General features: G+C 45.6%; 1 protein-coding gene across 1 annotated transcript in view; it reads right to left on the bottom strand.

The window, feature by feature from the left end:
- The window catches only part of MSN (moesin), a 77,494-nt gene extending 75,169 nt beyond the window's left edge, over positions 1-2,325 (bottom strand). The window contains exon 1 of the mRNA XM_083423752.1: positions 2,013-2,325. Within this exon, the coding sequence (XP_083279878.1) occupies positions 2,013-2,024 (12 nt within the window). The 5' untranslated portion in view covers positions 2,025-2,325. The remainder of the gene's footprint in view (positions 1-2,012) is intronic.
- Positions 2,326-15,152: the final 12,827 nt, after the last annotated feature.

Raw genomic sequence — 15,152 nt, 5'->3', positions numbered from 1 at the left:
TGGTTGGGTTTCCCCGACCTGCTTTTGGGGGGGAAATAAAGGAATTTTTCCCCCTTTATTTCCCCCCAAAAAAACTAGGTGCGTCCTATGGGACGGAGCATCCTATGGGACGAAAAATACGGTAAGCATGGGTAATTTTCACAGAAAATTGCAGAGTGGTGTCTTATGTACATATACCCACAAGTAAGACCCTCTGAGTTCAGTGGGGCATATTTCCCTGCAAACATACATAAGATTGCAGCCTTAGGTAAGGTGAGGAGAAAAATAAAAGCAGGAATTATGCATTGGATACCTGAATCAAAAGAGAACAGGAGTTTCTAGTAACCTTGATGATTGTAAAGATGAGGGAACACTGGGAAGGAGCATCTTGTAATGAATGCCTGTCCCCCTTTACACAAAGGTAAGGAGTGCCCATCTTCTTTTGCATCCAGCCCTCAGAAAAACATGTATTCATAAGGATGCATGCCCCCAGTAATATTATGTACCTTTGCTCAAAAAAGAACAAAACTTTCTGCTGCTTAAAAGTTTGCAGTCCTAACTCAAGTTCCTGGTCAAGTTAGTCCTCTCAGAGACTGATCACTTGGACTTTTGCAAATTGTTTTTTTTGGGGGGGGGGCGCGTTAATCACAACACAAAATGCCAAGCTATCGTTACCTCCCCAGGCCCCGCCAGCTATCCCTACAGAGCAAATGGTAGCACTGCACTTTTGCAGGGTGACCACACCTGCCCTTTCGCCAACGGATGCTGCCCTGTCCAACCCGCCAAATGAAACGAGCAATGCTACATATATAACTACAGAAAATATTTATACCCCCACCCTCCCATTGCTGAAACAACGCTCAGAGTGGGTGACAAAATGTTCGGAACAACCCCAAAGGCATCATCAGTGTGTTGCAATGTACAGTCAGAGTCCTTGGGTTTCACAGAACACATAACTGGGGCATCTAGCATTCTGAATCAATCAGACTGCCATATATAGGTGGTAGCAAATAAATTTAGATTGGTCTCAGTAATAAACAGGAGTGGAAAGTTGTGAAGTGGTTCAGTTCATGACCTGCTCAAAAGCTGAATTCACATCCAGCTTCTCTACTCAAAGAGGTTTTCCCGGGATTTTTGCCTCAGTTTCAGCTAAGAGGAGTTCTCCGAGGAAAAACGGTCACACATCTCCGGCCACATGGGGGAGGGAGATGGCAGCGACAAACAGGCCCCCATCCAACCGCCGAACTTTCAGTGGCTCTTGAGAAGCGCTGAGGAACAAATGCCAACTCAAGGCCCGAAGCGGGGCGTGGGCCGGGGCGCATCAAGGAGGGGGGGGTGCGAGAAGAGTGGGCTAGGCTGGGCTGGCAGGGAGGGGGGAGGACACAACTTCCTCGTGCGGCTAGAGGCGCGCCCCGACTGACGCCCCTTGGAGAAGGCCCACTGGCTTTGGAGAGCCGCCCGCGCGCCCCCTCAGTCAGCCAAGCACCCGACAGCGGGCGCTTGCCCTCCCGCTTCACAAAGACCCTCCCTCCCTCCTCCTCCTCCTCCTTCCTGCCATGAATGTGTCCCATTCACGAGGAAGAGGCGAGAGAGTGAGGGAAGGAGAGAGGGAAGGACCCAAATGCCTCAGGCGGGTCAGCGGGCCCCGGAGAAAGGAGGAGACGGGAGAGACCCGCCGCCAACCGGGAGACTAGGGAAGTGGCAGGGCCGGGAGCCGCCGTCATCCCCCGCCCCGTCGCCGTCAGCCGGGCTCGAACTGTCGCCCGCCTCCCCACAACCCCCTCCACCCCGCGGCCCGGAGCCCGCCCGGAGAACGTGAAGCAGAGAAGCCTCCGTGGCGCGTAGGGTCAAGCAAAGAGTTTCTGAGGCGCAGAGGGGGCTTTACGCGCGCAAGGGAAGCCCTCCTCCTCCCCAGGCGGGAAGCAAACGGGGTCGACTCTCAGTTCGAGAGCGGGGCTGAGGGAGAAGTGCAATGCGCGGGGCCTCCCATTCTCCGTGGAGGGCGCAAGCCTCTCCCGGCAGGCTCTCCGTACCGTTTTGGGCATGGTGCCTTCGGGCTGGCTCGGCGGGCTTCAGTCTCTGGGCAGGGCGGCTGTCGCTGCTGCTGCTGCTGCTGCTGCTGGGCGCCTCCTTCTGCTAACGGGCTCGACTGACTGGGCAGTTCTCCCCGCCCGCCAACCTCTGTGGGCCCGCGGAGCGTGCGCCGCCTTTCTTTGGGGCAGTCGCTCCCGAGCCCCCGCCCCTCCCGAGCCTGGCGTCCTGACTCCGGCCGCAAGCTGGCAGGCGAGGATTGGGTCCCCTCAGGGGCTTCCTCGCCCACCCCTTCTGCAGAACAACCCTCACCCCACCCCCGGGAGCAGGAAGGGCGATGGGGAGCGGGAGGGTGGAGAGGGGATTTTTCTGTCCCACTTTGCTATCGCTCGAGCGCTTAAGCGCTTTCGGGAAAGAACTCGTTCCCTTCTGGAACTCCCTGCCACAAGGTGAGCTAATAGCCACCGGCCTAGATGGCGTCGAAAGGGGATCAGACAGTTCCCTGTAGCTATATCATACATCAATACACACAAATTCTTTCACTATTCCTGCATTACAGGGGGTTGGACTAGATGACCCTTGGGGTTCCTTCAAACTCTACAATTTATAATTCTGTGTTTCTCACTTTTACAGCATTCTATGAAATCCACCTTATATTTCTTCCATCTTTTTTTTCAAGCGGAAGAAAATGCCGTGCTCTTTCTTTTGCAAAGAACGGAACAGCGTGTATTAAGTTTATATCCCCCCTTTCCTCCCAGAAGCTCAAAGTGACATAAACCTTCCCCCTCCCTTCCCGTTTGTCTTCCCAACACCCCCGAGGGGTAAATTATGCTGGCACAGTGTGCTTCGTGGCTGAGTGGGGATTTGAAATGGGGGCTCCCCTTGTCTTCCTGCAGTCTCCCCCTGACACTTTAAAGCTATTGTTCCCAAAATGAGTGGTACCACCCCCTGGGGGGGCAGTGGGATTGCTCAGGGGGAGGATACTGGAGGTGAAAACGACCATCAGACTTAGAAGAGCAAGTATCACTGGATTAAACTAACCAGTTTTGCTGAATTAATTAAATACTTTTGATTGGATTGTGAATAAATGTTTAATGAATTGTTACTGTTTTTAATTTTTATTGCGTTATTATCTTCCTTAGAGGGTAATACAAACTACTATTCTGAATAATGCTTTTTATCAGGTATTGTAGGGGCACAGGGTGGGGAGGGCTGCATTTATGAAACCAAGGGGACTGAAAAAGGTTTGGGGACCACTGTAATCTACTGGCACAATCAACCACACACAAATGGCTCGTTTATAGCACTATTTCATTCTTCTTCTTTTCCTGAGGCGTGGGTTTCACATGCGCAGTGATGTACTGGGGATGATATATCTATACAATTAGCATACTTTACACTATAACATTTCTCGTGGGTTTTCTTTTTAGTTGTTCAGTTATATATAATATGCACACAATGACTCTTAAATGGAAAAGTGTTTTATTATATAATTATATATATAATTGTCAGGCTGTTGGATCAGATCAAGGGCCCATTTCCCCCCAGTTATTCTTTACCCCCAGCAGGCAGCCAGATGCCATTTGGAAGCACAGAGCGCATGCACATTATCCAGGGCAGGGAGGGAGGGAGGGAGACTCCCATGGTATTGGTGGGACAGTCAGTGTGTTCCCCGTGTGCACCCTGGGTGGAGGTCGTGGGATGGAGAGAGAAACAAACAACTAGAAAATACAAATACTAAACACTAACAAATATACTATTTCCACCCCAAACAACTAAATGTTATGCCTCCCATTTATCATATATCATTGTTGCTTTATGGAGTTGCTGGGAAGGGTTTTTTGTGCGCACGCGCATGTGTGTGTGTAGCTTCCTCTCTTCTTCCTAGATATTTATCTCTTTGGAGAACACGGTTTCCTATGGAAAAGCAGTGTGCATACTGACTAGGCTGATGGAGAAGACCTATTAAAAAGGGGCGGTGGGGGGAGCTCACTTGTGGCTGGAAAGTTCCTGCAAAGTATCCTTTTATTTGGATATGACTGTACACCAGGACTTATTATTGACTGTTCCATTGCTATTTCATGGAATCATTATCTTATTATTCTTAGTATTATTTGTATCTCTCTCTACTCAGCATAATTCTTTTCTTCTTGCTTGCTTGCTGAAATCTCTCAGACATTTGTATTGTTATATGTAACAAAATAATTAAATTGGGGAGAGGGTTTAGTGCCCCCCAATACCAATAACAGTACGTAATTCTTTTTTGGGGTTGTGAACATAACAAGCCCCCCCCAAATGTATTTATGTTCAATATTTATTCGTTGTATTGTATTGTCTTTCTTCTTGTATGTTATTGAAATGTGTGTGCTTTCTCAAATAATAATAGCAATAGTAGAAGCAGTAATTAAAAACTCAGTTCCACTGCCACCCCCATTTTCCCAAGTGGCAAAAACCAAGGTATATTTGGTACCTTATGGTGCTGCGCATGAATATTTGAAGTTATTGTTTGCCTGAAACCAAGGCTGCAGTCTTATAGATATTTCTCATTAAACTTGATGGGAATTAACTGCTGAGCAGACATTTATTTATTTATTGCATTTGTTTTCCACTCCCCCACCCCCCGTGTCACCTTTTACACTCAAAGTAGCATACACAGTTCTGCCACTCTCATTTAGTCCCCACAACAACCCTGTGAGGTATGTCAGGCTGGGAGGTAGCAATTGGCTCAAAGTCACTCAGTGAGATTCATGGCTGAGTTGGGGTTCAAATCCTAGTCTCTCCCAGGTTCTAGTTTGACACACTAACCACTGTACCACACTGCCTATTATAGGACTGTGCTGCCAATGATTCCTAATTTCAAACTTAATAAATATTGTGAACAGTACGATGTCATGTGCTAAGATACAGCTTATGCATTTCATGTTCTTAAAGTAGTGAAATTTAAAATTGATAAGAAAATCAAGTTATTGCATGTATCCCCCCCCCCAATATTTCCATTTGTTTATTTTTTGGAGGGGAAATGACAAGCTCCCAATGTTTTTCCCATGGCTTGAACACCTTCAGAAATTCTACATTTTCAAGCGAGTCACCTCGACTTTCTGGAAAGCAAACTCACATACAGGGCAGGAAAGAAAACAAATGCTTCCCAACCCATTTTCGCCCTTGGGGGCTACTTCCCTTAAGCTCACTTTAGACAAGAACCACTTTTATAGAATCATTGAAATGCAATGCAGGAATCTTTTGCTCTTTGTGGGGCACAACCCTGATATTAAGAGTCTCATACTCTACCAAGTGAGCTGTCCCTTGGAGACAATCAATGGAGCAGGTTTCTTTGTTCCTGTATGCAATATGCAAGGTTCATTCAAAGTAGCCTTCCTGGACAAAGCTGTGGGAACGCTCTCCCAGTTTTCCTGCCCAAACTCCTAACTGTATCCTCTTTGCTAAAACCAGGGGACTATGTTCTACATTGTATCCAATGCAGCAATACCCTGTGTCACAGAGGTTTAGGGCAACTTGTGGTTCCTGAATTGCAGGGAACTGGACTAGATGATGTGGGGGGCGTTGTCCCTTCCAACTCTGCAGTTCTATGATTCTATTATTCTAACTGTTCCCTTCCCTGTCTTCCTATCAGATGTGGGCAGGAGGTGAGGCAACCCACCACTCCCTTTCAGTTTCCTTATCCTCCTTTAAGCAGAGGAAGCAGTCTTATACCTGCCTCTGCTTCCTGTTTTCCACAACTCTCTTTTGAGGCTTCTAAGTCGCTGCAAGGAACCTGGAAGCATGCAGCTTCTCATCAGCCCCATTCAGGCTGATTACTGGCTGAACTACTTGTGTGCAATAGCCAATCTAACAGCCTGTCCCCCCTCCCCCCCCCCCGCCACCATGATTGCATTGCAGATAATGGCATTGCATACTAAGCAATGTGCAATACATGGTTGGAGGCAGTCATGTTTCTGAATACCTGTTGCTGAAAGCCAAAGGAGGGGGAAGTGCACTTGTTATTGGGGTCCTGCTTGCAGGTTTCCCAAAAGGGGCATCTGCTTGGCCACTGTGAGAACAGCCCAAAAGCAGGACCTTTCAAGAGCACTCCCCCACTCTGTGGTTTCTAGCAACTGGCATTCAGAAGCATTGTTGCCTCCAACTGTGGGGGCAGAGCACAGTCATCCTGGCTAACAGCCATCAATACCCCTCTCCTTCTCCGTGAATTTGTCCTGAGCAACTTCTTTGGTTATAGGAATGAAAGTACTTAAGAGGCAAGCTGAGGCCATTATCTTACAATTGCCTAGTTCAGCAATAGAATCTTCTGTCAGATTTTAACCCCTGCTGTGTATAGGACCCCAAGAATCGGAAGTAACTCAGAACACATCCTGCATACTGACCTGCCTCCAAACTGCAACATTATGTTTAGGATTTCCCCATTAACTCAGCAACTCCCCGACTAGGCCAGCTCTCTATTGAGAGTGCTAGAATTCCTGAGGCAGAGTTTGCCAAGCATCAATCACCAAGGTAGCTGCATTCTTGGCATGACTTTATATACTTGAGTTTTTATTTCATAATCCCAATGCACCAGAGTCTTCTTTGGTTTCGAAGTGACATTCTGTTAACGAGTTTATTTTGTGTATGTGTGTTACAAAAACATACTGTATAGGAAGTCTGGCCACACAGAGAATCGAGTCCTATTCAGGTAATGTGCTAGCCCTACTTCTAACATCCTTGCATGCACTTGCTGCACTCCTTACACTTCCATTTTGAAAACATAAAAGGAGCCTTTTGGCTCAGGCCAAAGGGGCCCATCTATTCCAGCATCCTGTTCTCACAGTGGCCAGCCAGGTGCCCATTTGGGGAGACCTGCAAGCAGCACCTGAGCAAAAGAGCCCTCTCTCTTCCTGTGGTTTCAGCAACTGGCATCCAGAAGCACTGATAACTATTGAGGCTAGAGCATAGCCATCATGGCTAGTAGCCATGGATAGCATCATCCTCTGTGAATTTATCTAATCCTCTTTTAAAACCATCTGGATTGCTGGCCATCGCTGCCTCCTGTGGGAGCGAGTTCCATAGCTTAACTATGTGCTGTGTGAAGAAGTCCTTTAATTTATTTGTCCTGAATCTCCCAAAATTCAGCTTCAAGCAATGTTCACAAGTTCTAGTGTTATGACAGGGGTAGAAAAACTTTTCTCCATGAGACCCATCATTCTATAAACCTCTATCATGTCGCCTCTTACTCGCCTTTAGTCAAAAATGCTGCAATCTTCCTTTGTATGCGAAGACAGGCTCTGACGGATTGAGCAGACAAGACCAAGAGTGGGTCCAATGATCAAGATGGTGGTTGCTGCACATGCTGTAGAGGGAACTGAAGGGCAGATTGGGCTCATCAGCCTGGCAAGGTAGCCCATCTAGGAGAAGGAAATCTCTGATCCTAAACCTCCACTACCTTGTGGCTACACTCATTCATGATAATGACTTCAGGAATAAACCTTTAGGAAATATCCATACCTACTGCCTTGTGGGATATCTTCAGGAGGAAATTAAGCTAAGGAGTAAGCCCTAAACAAATCCGGAGTGGAGTCCCTAAGACTGTTGGATGGAGTCTTCTACATCTCTTTCTGACAACTCCTGCAGCCAAGCTGGTGCCAAGTGTATTACTTTCATTTCCTTTGGACCACATCAGTGAGGCCTAGAGGGAGGGTCTCGTCATCTGGACAGCCCAGGACCACGGGCATAGCCAGGATTTTGCGGAGGCAGGACTTTTCTTAGGGGGGCAGAACCAATGTGATTGGTCAGTTAAGTATTTCTATTGTTTTACTTGATTGGGTATGATGACAGCTGCCCCCTCTGCCCGGCCCCCTGGCTACATCCATGCCCAGGACCTTCAAACACACTGTCCAAGCTTACTTTGGTGCTGCTAACTCAGCAATAACAATGTGGGCGGCTGCAGTTATAAGTTATCTGCAGCCACAGCAGGTGCTGTGATTCTCCAGTGGTTTGACTTCACCCCTGGAGGTGCACTCCACTGCCTCTTGAGGTAACAAGTTACCACCACCCTATTGACTTTCTATCTCAGTTGGTTTGTTTGCCTTGTTCAGCTTGGAAATTTGGGTTATGATAAAATGGGGAGAGGAGTTTGACAGCCCAGATGTGCTCACTCTGTTGCCAAGCCTACAAAACTCATGTGTTTGTCTAACTGCTTACCTCAGGCACCCAGTTTTCTCCCCAACATTCCCATTAACCACCTCAAGTCATTTACCACAGGCATTAGTTCCCTTCTTTTTCTAGCTCACCGGTCCTCATTCTTCCCCCACCTCTGCCTTTAGTACCTTGGGAAATAGCCAAGGAAAACAGTGTGATGACAGACTAGTGCAAATATAGTATAGAGATAAGTGGCAGCTCGTGCCAATAGATTGCATGAACCGGGAATGCAGGAGACCCAATTCACTTACAGTGTATTGGTCCCAGGAAATCTTCTTGACATTCCTGAATGTATTTATATTCATTCCCATTTATGTATGTTCAAACACATATACAGCTTAAACAGAATTGCCATGGCCTCTATTTGTTGTACAGTGGTACCTCGGGTTAAGTACTTCATTTGTTCCGGAGGTCCGTACTTAACCTGAAACTGTTCTTAACCTGAAGCACCACTTTAGCTAATGGGGCCTCCCGCTGCCACCGCGCCGCCGGAGCCCAATTTCTGTTCTCATCCTGAAGCAAAATTCTCAACCTGAAGCACTATTTCTGGGTTAGCGGAGTGTGTAACCTGAAGCTTATGTAACCTGAAGCGTATGTAACCTGAGGTACCACTGTACTCCACTTCTCTCTGCCCTCTGCATTCCCCTCTGCCTCTGCACCCATTCACCAACTGAGGATAATACTTCATGCTCCAGATTAAAATTTATATCATAATAACTTTGTGTTTGAACCAGTCTCTTACATCCTATTCTCTGCTTGTGCTTGTGCCCTTTGGATCACAGCTGAAAACATAGACATTTCTAGCAGCAAAACTTCCCAGTTCTGCTCCACCCTCTCCAGCTCTTGATGCACAAAGAAGGAACTCCCTGTGAGGCCAGCTCTGCTGGGTGGGGAGCTCCTCTTTCTGCACAGCCCCCTGTGATATCAAGCATTTATTTGAACGGGTTCCAAAGGAGCCTGTCGGCTAGGTCCTACCAAGTTACCTGCAAACTGCAAAATAAAAAACTGGGCTTCTTTTTACCAGGAATGCTTCTTGGCCTGCTGAGGCCCCCCTTGAGTGACATCTCTGAAGCAAGCAATATAGATTAAATAACGCTGCCTGGGAACCCAAAGAATTGGCCTTTAAAGGCATAGGTCTTTGAAAATAGATTAATTTATATTCCATTGGGGCCCCTTCAGAGATGACTGGACGACACCAATTCACCTTTAACCATAAAAAGTTTGGAAGCTTAATTGTAGAACTTGTAAGCGTTGGAAATGCTTTCTCATGTTGCAGCTGAAGCTTAACAAACAAACAAACAAACAAACAAACACTTGAATACAGGAGTGGGGAGAGTGGAACCTCCCTTGGCTCCTGCTCCTTGAACAGGCAGGAATTAATTTTCTCCTGTTGGGGAAAGAAGCATCACCTGATGTCCTTCTGGCTGGCATTCAATTACTAAAAGGCACAGTAGCTGGGTTGGAAAAGAAAGGGACAGGGGTGAAACTGAGCTTTATTTCACCTCGGTCAAAGACCCAGTTTGGCACCACCCCACCCCCCATGCATTTGCATACACACACACAGGCTGGGAGCCTCAATGGCACCTCTGGAAGTTTTACCTGGGGCAAAAAGGAGCTAGCCCCCTCCCCCAGTAGCTATGGCACTGGAACGCGAGAACAACCCTAAGGCAATGTTACAACCAATGTTCACATGGACCCTTCATTCCATTCCTACCCCACCTTCACTCCAAGGAATTCAGGAAGGCATGCGATGGTTCTCTGCCCTGCCAAATGATCCTCACACCAACTCCTGTGATGTAGGTTGGGCAGAATAAGATAATGTCTGTCCCAAGATCACCCAGTGAGCTTTGTGTCTTGGCAGGGATTTGGATCTTCTCTATGCATTTCAAACACTCTATTGACACTACCTAAGTCCTTTATGTAATTTTTAAGTATGTTTATTTTCTGTTTCCAGGTTTAGGTCAATCATTGTTGTTGTTTAGTCGTTTAGTCGTGTCCGACTCTTCGTGACCCATGGACCAGAGCACGCCAGGCACTCCTGTCTCCCACTGCCTCCCACAGTTTGGTCAGACTCATGTTTGTAGCTTCGAGAACACTGTCCAACCATCTCATCCTCTGTCGTCCCCTTCTTCTTGTGCCCTCAATCTTTCCCAACATCAGGGTCTTTTCCAGGTAGTCTTCTCTTCTCATGAGGTGGCCAAAGTACTGGAGCCTCAGCTTCACGATCTGTCCTTCCAGTGAGCACTAGGGCTGATTTCCTTCAGAATGGATACGTTTGATCTTCTTGCAGTCCATAGGACTCTCAAGAGTCTCCTCCAGCACCATAGTTCAAAAGCATCAATCATTAGGGAAACGTTTCTAACAATAAGAACAGGCTAGCTGTAGCACAAATGTGGTAGAAGATTGCACTGAGATTCAGCACAGCTATTGAACCACTCTGGATTTTAAGGTCCAAAGACAATAAAATTAAAATAAAAGTAGACTTTGTCCCAAAGTGATTAGATTTGCAGTGACTTGATATTGCTGTCCCTAACTGTTACCTACAGACACACATCATCATTTCCTGCTTCTTACAATCCGAAAATTTGTTCATTTCAACGGAGACTTCAGCTTCTATTTTTAGAACAGTTAAAAATAACTTGGGAGTGGCCAGCTACTTTCAGCCATAGGCAGAAAGACTTTTGGAGAACTTTTTTTAAAAATGAAGTCCAAACCTCAAGCATCTGCAAATCTCAACAGTTATTTCCATGTTCATTCAGCCAAGCTAAAGTTACTGATTAAGATGCCATCCTGCCAGTGGCTCAGCACCAATCAGTTCCAATTGCATAATGGAACTAACTGGCAGATTTCAATCATTTCCATTATGAAATTTTTGATAAATGGATTACTTCTAGCACTAATTTGCTTCAGTCAAGAAAGAGGATTGGAAATAATCCAGGGTGAACTAAAGGGGGATAGCAAGTTTCGCCTTTTATTACGATCTTTTATTTCTAAGAAACCTTTAATGGTGCAGAGTGCTTTTGTCATCTTTATTTCATTCCTCTTCAAAATAGACCCAAGAGTGGAGGGTGAAGGGAAGAAGTGGTAAAGCAGAGCAGTCCTATAGGTGTAAGCCTGGAGTATGTTTCAAGCCAGTCAAGCGCCCCGTCCCCAATAAATATTTGTTCCCATTTTACAGGCGAGGGCAGCAACTTACCCAAGTCTGCCTGCTTTAGATGGGAGGCATCTAAAGAAACTAGTGGGGCTGCATAAGTCATAAGAAGCTTACAGATGAGCTGAGATATAAGAAGGGCATGTATAAGAAATGGAAGAAAGGGGAAATCAAGAAGGAAGAATATATGTGAGTTGCCAACAGTTGCAGGGCCAAAGCTCAGAAGGAGCTCAGGCTTACAGGGGCAGTTAAAAACAACAATAAAGGTTTCTTTGGCTACATTCAAAGCAAAAGGAAGAACAAGCAAGTAGTAAATCTGTTACGTTGTGGGTGAACATATCAGACGACACAGTGATTCTTCAAACAGCTCTTGTTTATTCACAGGCCAGAACAGAACAGAACTGAAGAGTTCAGCCAGCCTGCTTATATAGAGCTCCACTACAATGCAACAGTAACCACTTTCTGTAACTATCCAATCACTGAATGTCACTTTCAATCCCTTATTTGCATTTGTGGACCTGCGTGAAAACTATCTACAGTATCCCCCTGCTGGCCCAGGGTGAGAACTTCAGTACATAACAATATCCTCTGTGTGGAGAAGACGGAGAAATGCTATTGGGTGGCAACAGGGCTTTTTTTCAGCTGGAACTTGATGGAATTCAGTTCCGGCAACTGAGGTGTTCATGGTGAGTTCCGGCACCTCTTTTTCTAGAAAAATAGCACTGCATGACAGAAAGAAGGCAGCACTACTCCACACCCACTTTACCCCAACAACAACACTTTATTACTGTTGTAGACGAGCATAATACTTCACCCCTGTCTTCACCCAAAAGGAAAGCACTGTGCAACCTGGTCATAACAATGCCAGGAGGGAGCTGCAGCCCAAGATAGGAAAAGAGATGGTAAGGGAACACCTAGCTACTTTAAATGAATTAAACTCTCCAGGGCCTGATGAGCTGTACCAAAGGGTATGAAAGGAGCTTGCTGTTGTAAATCTCAGAGCTTCTGTCTATAAATCTTTAAGCACTTAGAAAAGGAACAGCCATAGTTAGCAAACCTGATGAAGCTGGCAAAATACTTTGTATGAAGGTATGAAATGAATAAGTGTCACAGTGCTATATGCAGCTCAAACAGGCTCCTTTGGGATTCTTGGCAGATGTCTGGGTTTCTTATTGCTTTTCTGAGTGCTGCAGGGCAGGGCATTGTCCTTTTACCACATTATCACTCATTCTTGATTATGCCATAATCTAGAACAAACAGAAGGGTGCTGGAACTGAATGAGAGTCAACAAACAGAGGATAATCGGCTGTGATTACTGTACTCTACTCTGTTGATGTTCCCTGACTGCAGCCAAACAGAGGACGGGGAAGAGGGGGTGGAATACAAAGCACCCAAAGGTACACTTTTCCCTCTAAGTGCTTGCTTACAGTGAGAAGGAAAAAGTGTTGGTGCAATGAAAAATAGCTATAAACGGAGAATTCCTGGATGCCAAGATCCAAGTTTGGGGCAAATACAGTGGTACCTCTGGCTGCGGACAGAATCTGCTCTGGAGGTCCAGTCGGATCTCGAGGTTTCCGCAACCTGAGGACTGCTTCTGCGCATGTGCAGACCACTTCTGCGCATGCAAGCGCGGCGAAACCTGGTAAAATACTTCGAAGTTTGCCACACGCGCATCCCAAAGTTTACGTAACCAGAGGGTTACGTAACCAGCTTATGTAACCAGAAAAGTTACACAGAACATAAACCTGGCTTAGCCACAAGGTGGTGAAAGTTCCTAAATTATTGATATAGGAACACAATTAGGCTTGTGTGAGCCATGTGGCTACTCTTCACATGCTGAGTTCATCTGGTAGACTGGGGAGTGGACAAAGGCTTGATTACCTAGCTGAGCTCCTTCCCCTCAAGGTGAACAAAGCCTGGCAGGACAGCTTACTCTATGGTTTTAACCCCGTCATGCATTAATTAGCCATAAGCACATTCCTTATATAAGTTTAGTTATCCCACAAAAAACAGGTTCAGACTCTTGAAACAACATCTTCCACACAGGACTCAGTGATGCCAAATCTGCCTTTCTCCCTCCAGAGTTAAGATATTACCTCTTTGCTGGTTGTCGTGTATCTACATTTGCTTGTGGGTGTGAGCATGGAAAGTTTGGGCACTGCAGTGTAAAAGCAGGGAAGCAATGAAGGTGGTTCTTTCGCCAGAAAATGCAATGCCCAAACTCACCTTGTGGAGGAATGACCAATCTGCACATGAAAAGGGGGTGTTGGGTGGCATTTAAACGAGTGCGTTAATGTTCAAGCCCAGTTAAGTAGTGTCTGCTTCTGTGGTATAATTATGTGCAAAGCAGACAGGAAATGCAAAACCAGCGCAAGGACTGCTCCACGTGATCTAGTGAAAGGGAAGCTCTTTCCGGTATTTCTCCTGCATGCAACACTGCTTCTTTCTCTTAATATGGGCTGAGGATTCCCTGGTGCATGTGATTTACACCTTGTTTTCAGAATGTGCAAATTCCCCACACAGAAAATGATATCAACAGCCCTGGATGATAACATGGGAGGGAGGGGCTTCCTTTTGTTTTGATGTATGGAGTGATTTGAAGTGGCAAGATAGGCACTCTGACTGGTTCAAGCAGACCAATTGGCAACCCTCTTTCTGAATGACACTGCATCAGATGGCAGGTGAAGCTTTTTGGGGTGAGGGAATTCCCCCTTTACAAAAGAAAGGAAGATATTGGGTACGTGCTTTATTAGAAAAGCTGAAAAACAAACTACACATTTCCAGGGGGCAATGTAAAAAGGATAGATTTGAGAGATCTGGTTTGATCCTACAATGTATGTCAATATGGAAGAATGCAATCTGTTTCCTCCCTCTGCTTATCAATGGATTTGATTCAGTAATTTAGTATATCACTCCGTTTTAAGATTCATCACACCCATGACAGTAAAGGCTTTTATTTTATTCTATGTTTAAAATCATACCCAGCCATCTACTTTAATTGTGTTTTTTTGTTAACTCTTTAAGTTGTTTTACTTGCTTTTACACAGACACACACATTAAATACAGTGGTACCTCAGGTTACATACACTTCAGGTTACAAACGCTTCAGGTTACAGACTCCGCCAACCCAGAAATAGTACCTCGGGTTAAGAACTTTGCTTTAGGATGAGAATAGAAATTGTGCTCCGGCGGTGCGGCGGCAGCGGCAGCGGGAGGCCCCATTAGCTAAAGTGGTACTTCAGGTTAAGAACAGTTTCAGGTTAAGAACGGACCTCCAGGGAGATAAATTGAAACTGCAGAGTTTTGAAAAGCTAAAAAACAAAGTGCGAGACTGGCTTCATTATTATCAGATAATGGAGGCATATAAATTGGATAAGAAAATTGGCTTCCAGGTGGAAAAATCAAAATTGGAAACAGAACTGTTAGATTCCAAAACTAAGAATTTGTCAAGAACGTATAATCTGCTGTTGAAATGGAATACTCAGGATGAAATGGTAAAATCTGCTATGATTAAATGGGCACAAGATGTTGGACATAACATTATGATGGCTGACTGGGAACAGTTATGGACCACAGGTATGAAGTTTACGGCATGTAATGCATTAAGAGAGAATATTATGAAAATGATATACAGGTGGTACATGACACCAGTCAAGCTTGCAAAAATCTATCATTTGCCCGATAACAAATGTTGGAAATGTAAAGAAACTGAAGGTACATTCTTTCACCTTTGGTGGACGTGCCCAAGGACTAAGGCTTTCTAGGAGATGATATATAATGAAATGAAAAAAGTATTTAAATATAC

The sequence above is a fragment of the Podarcis tiliguerta genome (genome assembly GCF_965153285.1).
Source record: "Podarcis tiliguerta genome assembly, chromosome: Z".
Classification (NCBI taxonomy): Eukaryota; Metazoa; Chordata; class Lepidosauria; order Squamata; family Lacertidae; genus Podarcis; species Podarcis tiliguerta.
Note: the sequence above shows the minus strand (reverse complement) of the source record. Positions and strands in the feature narration are given on the sequence as shown.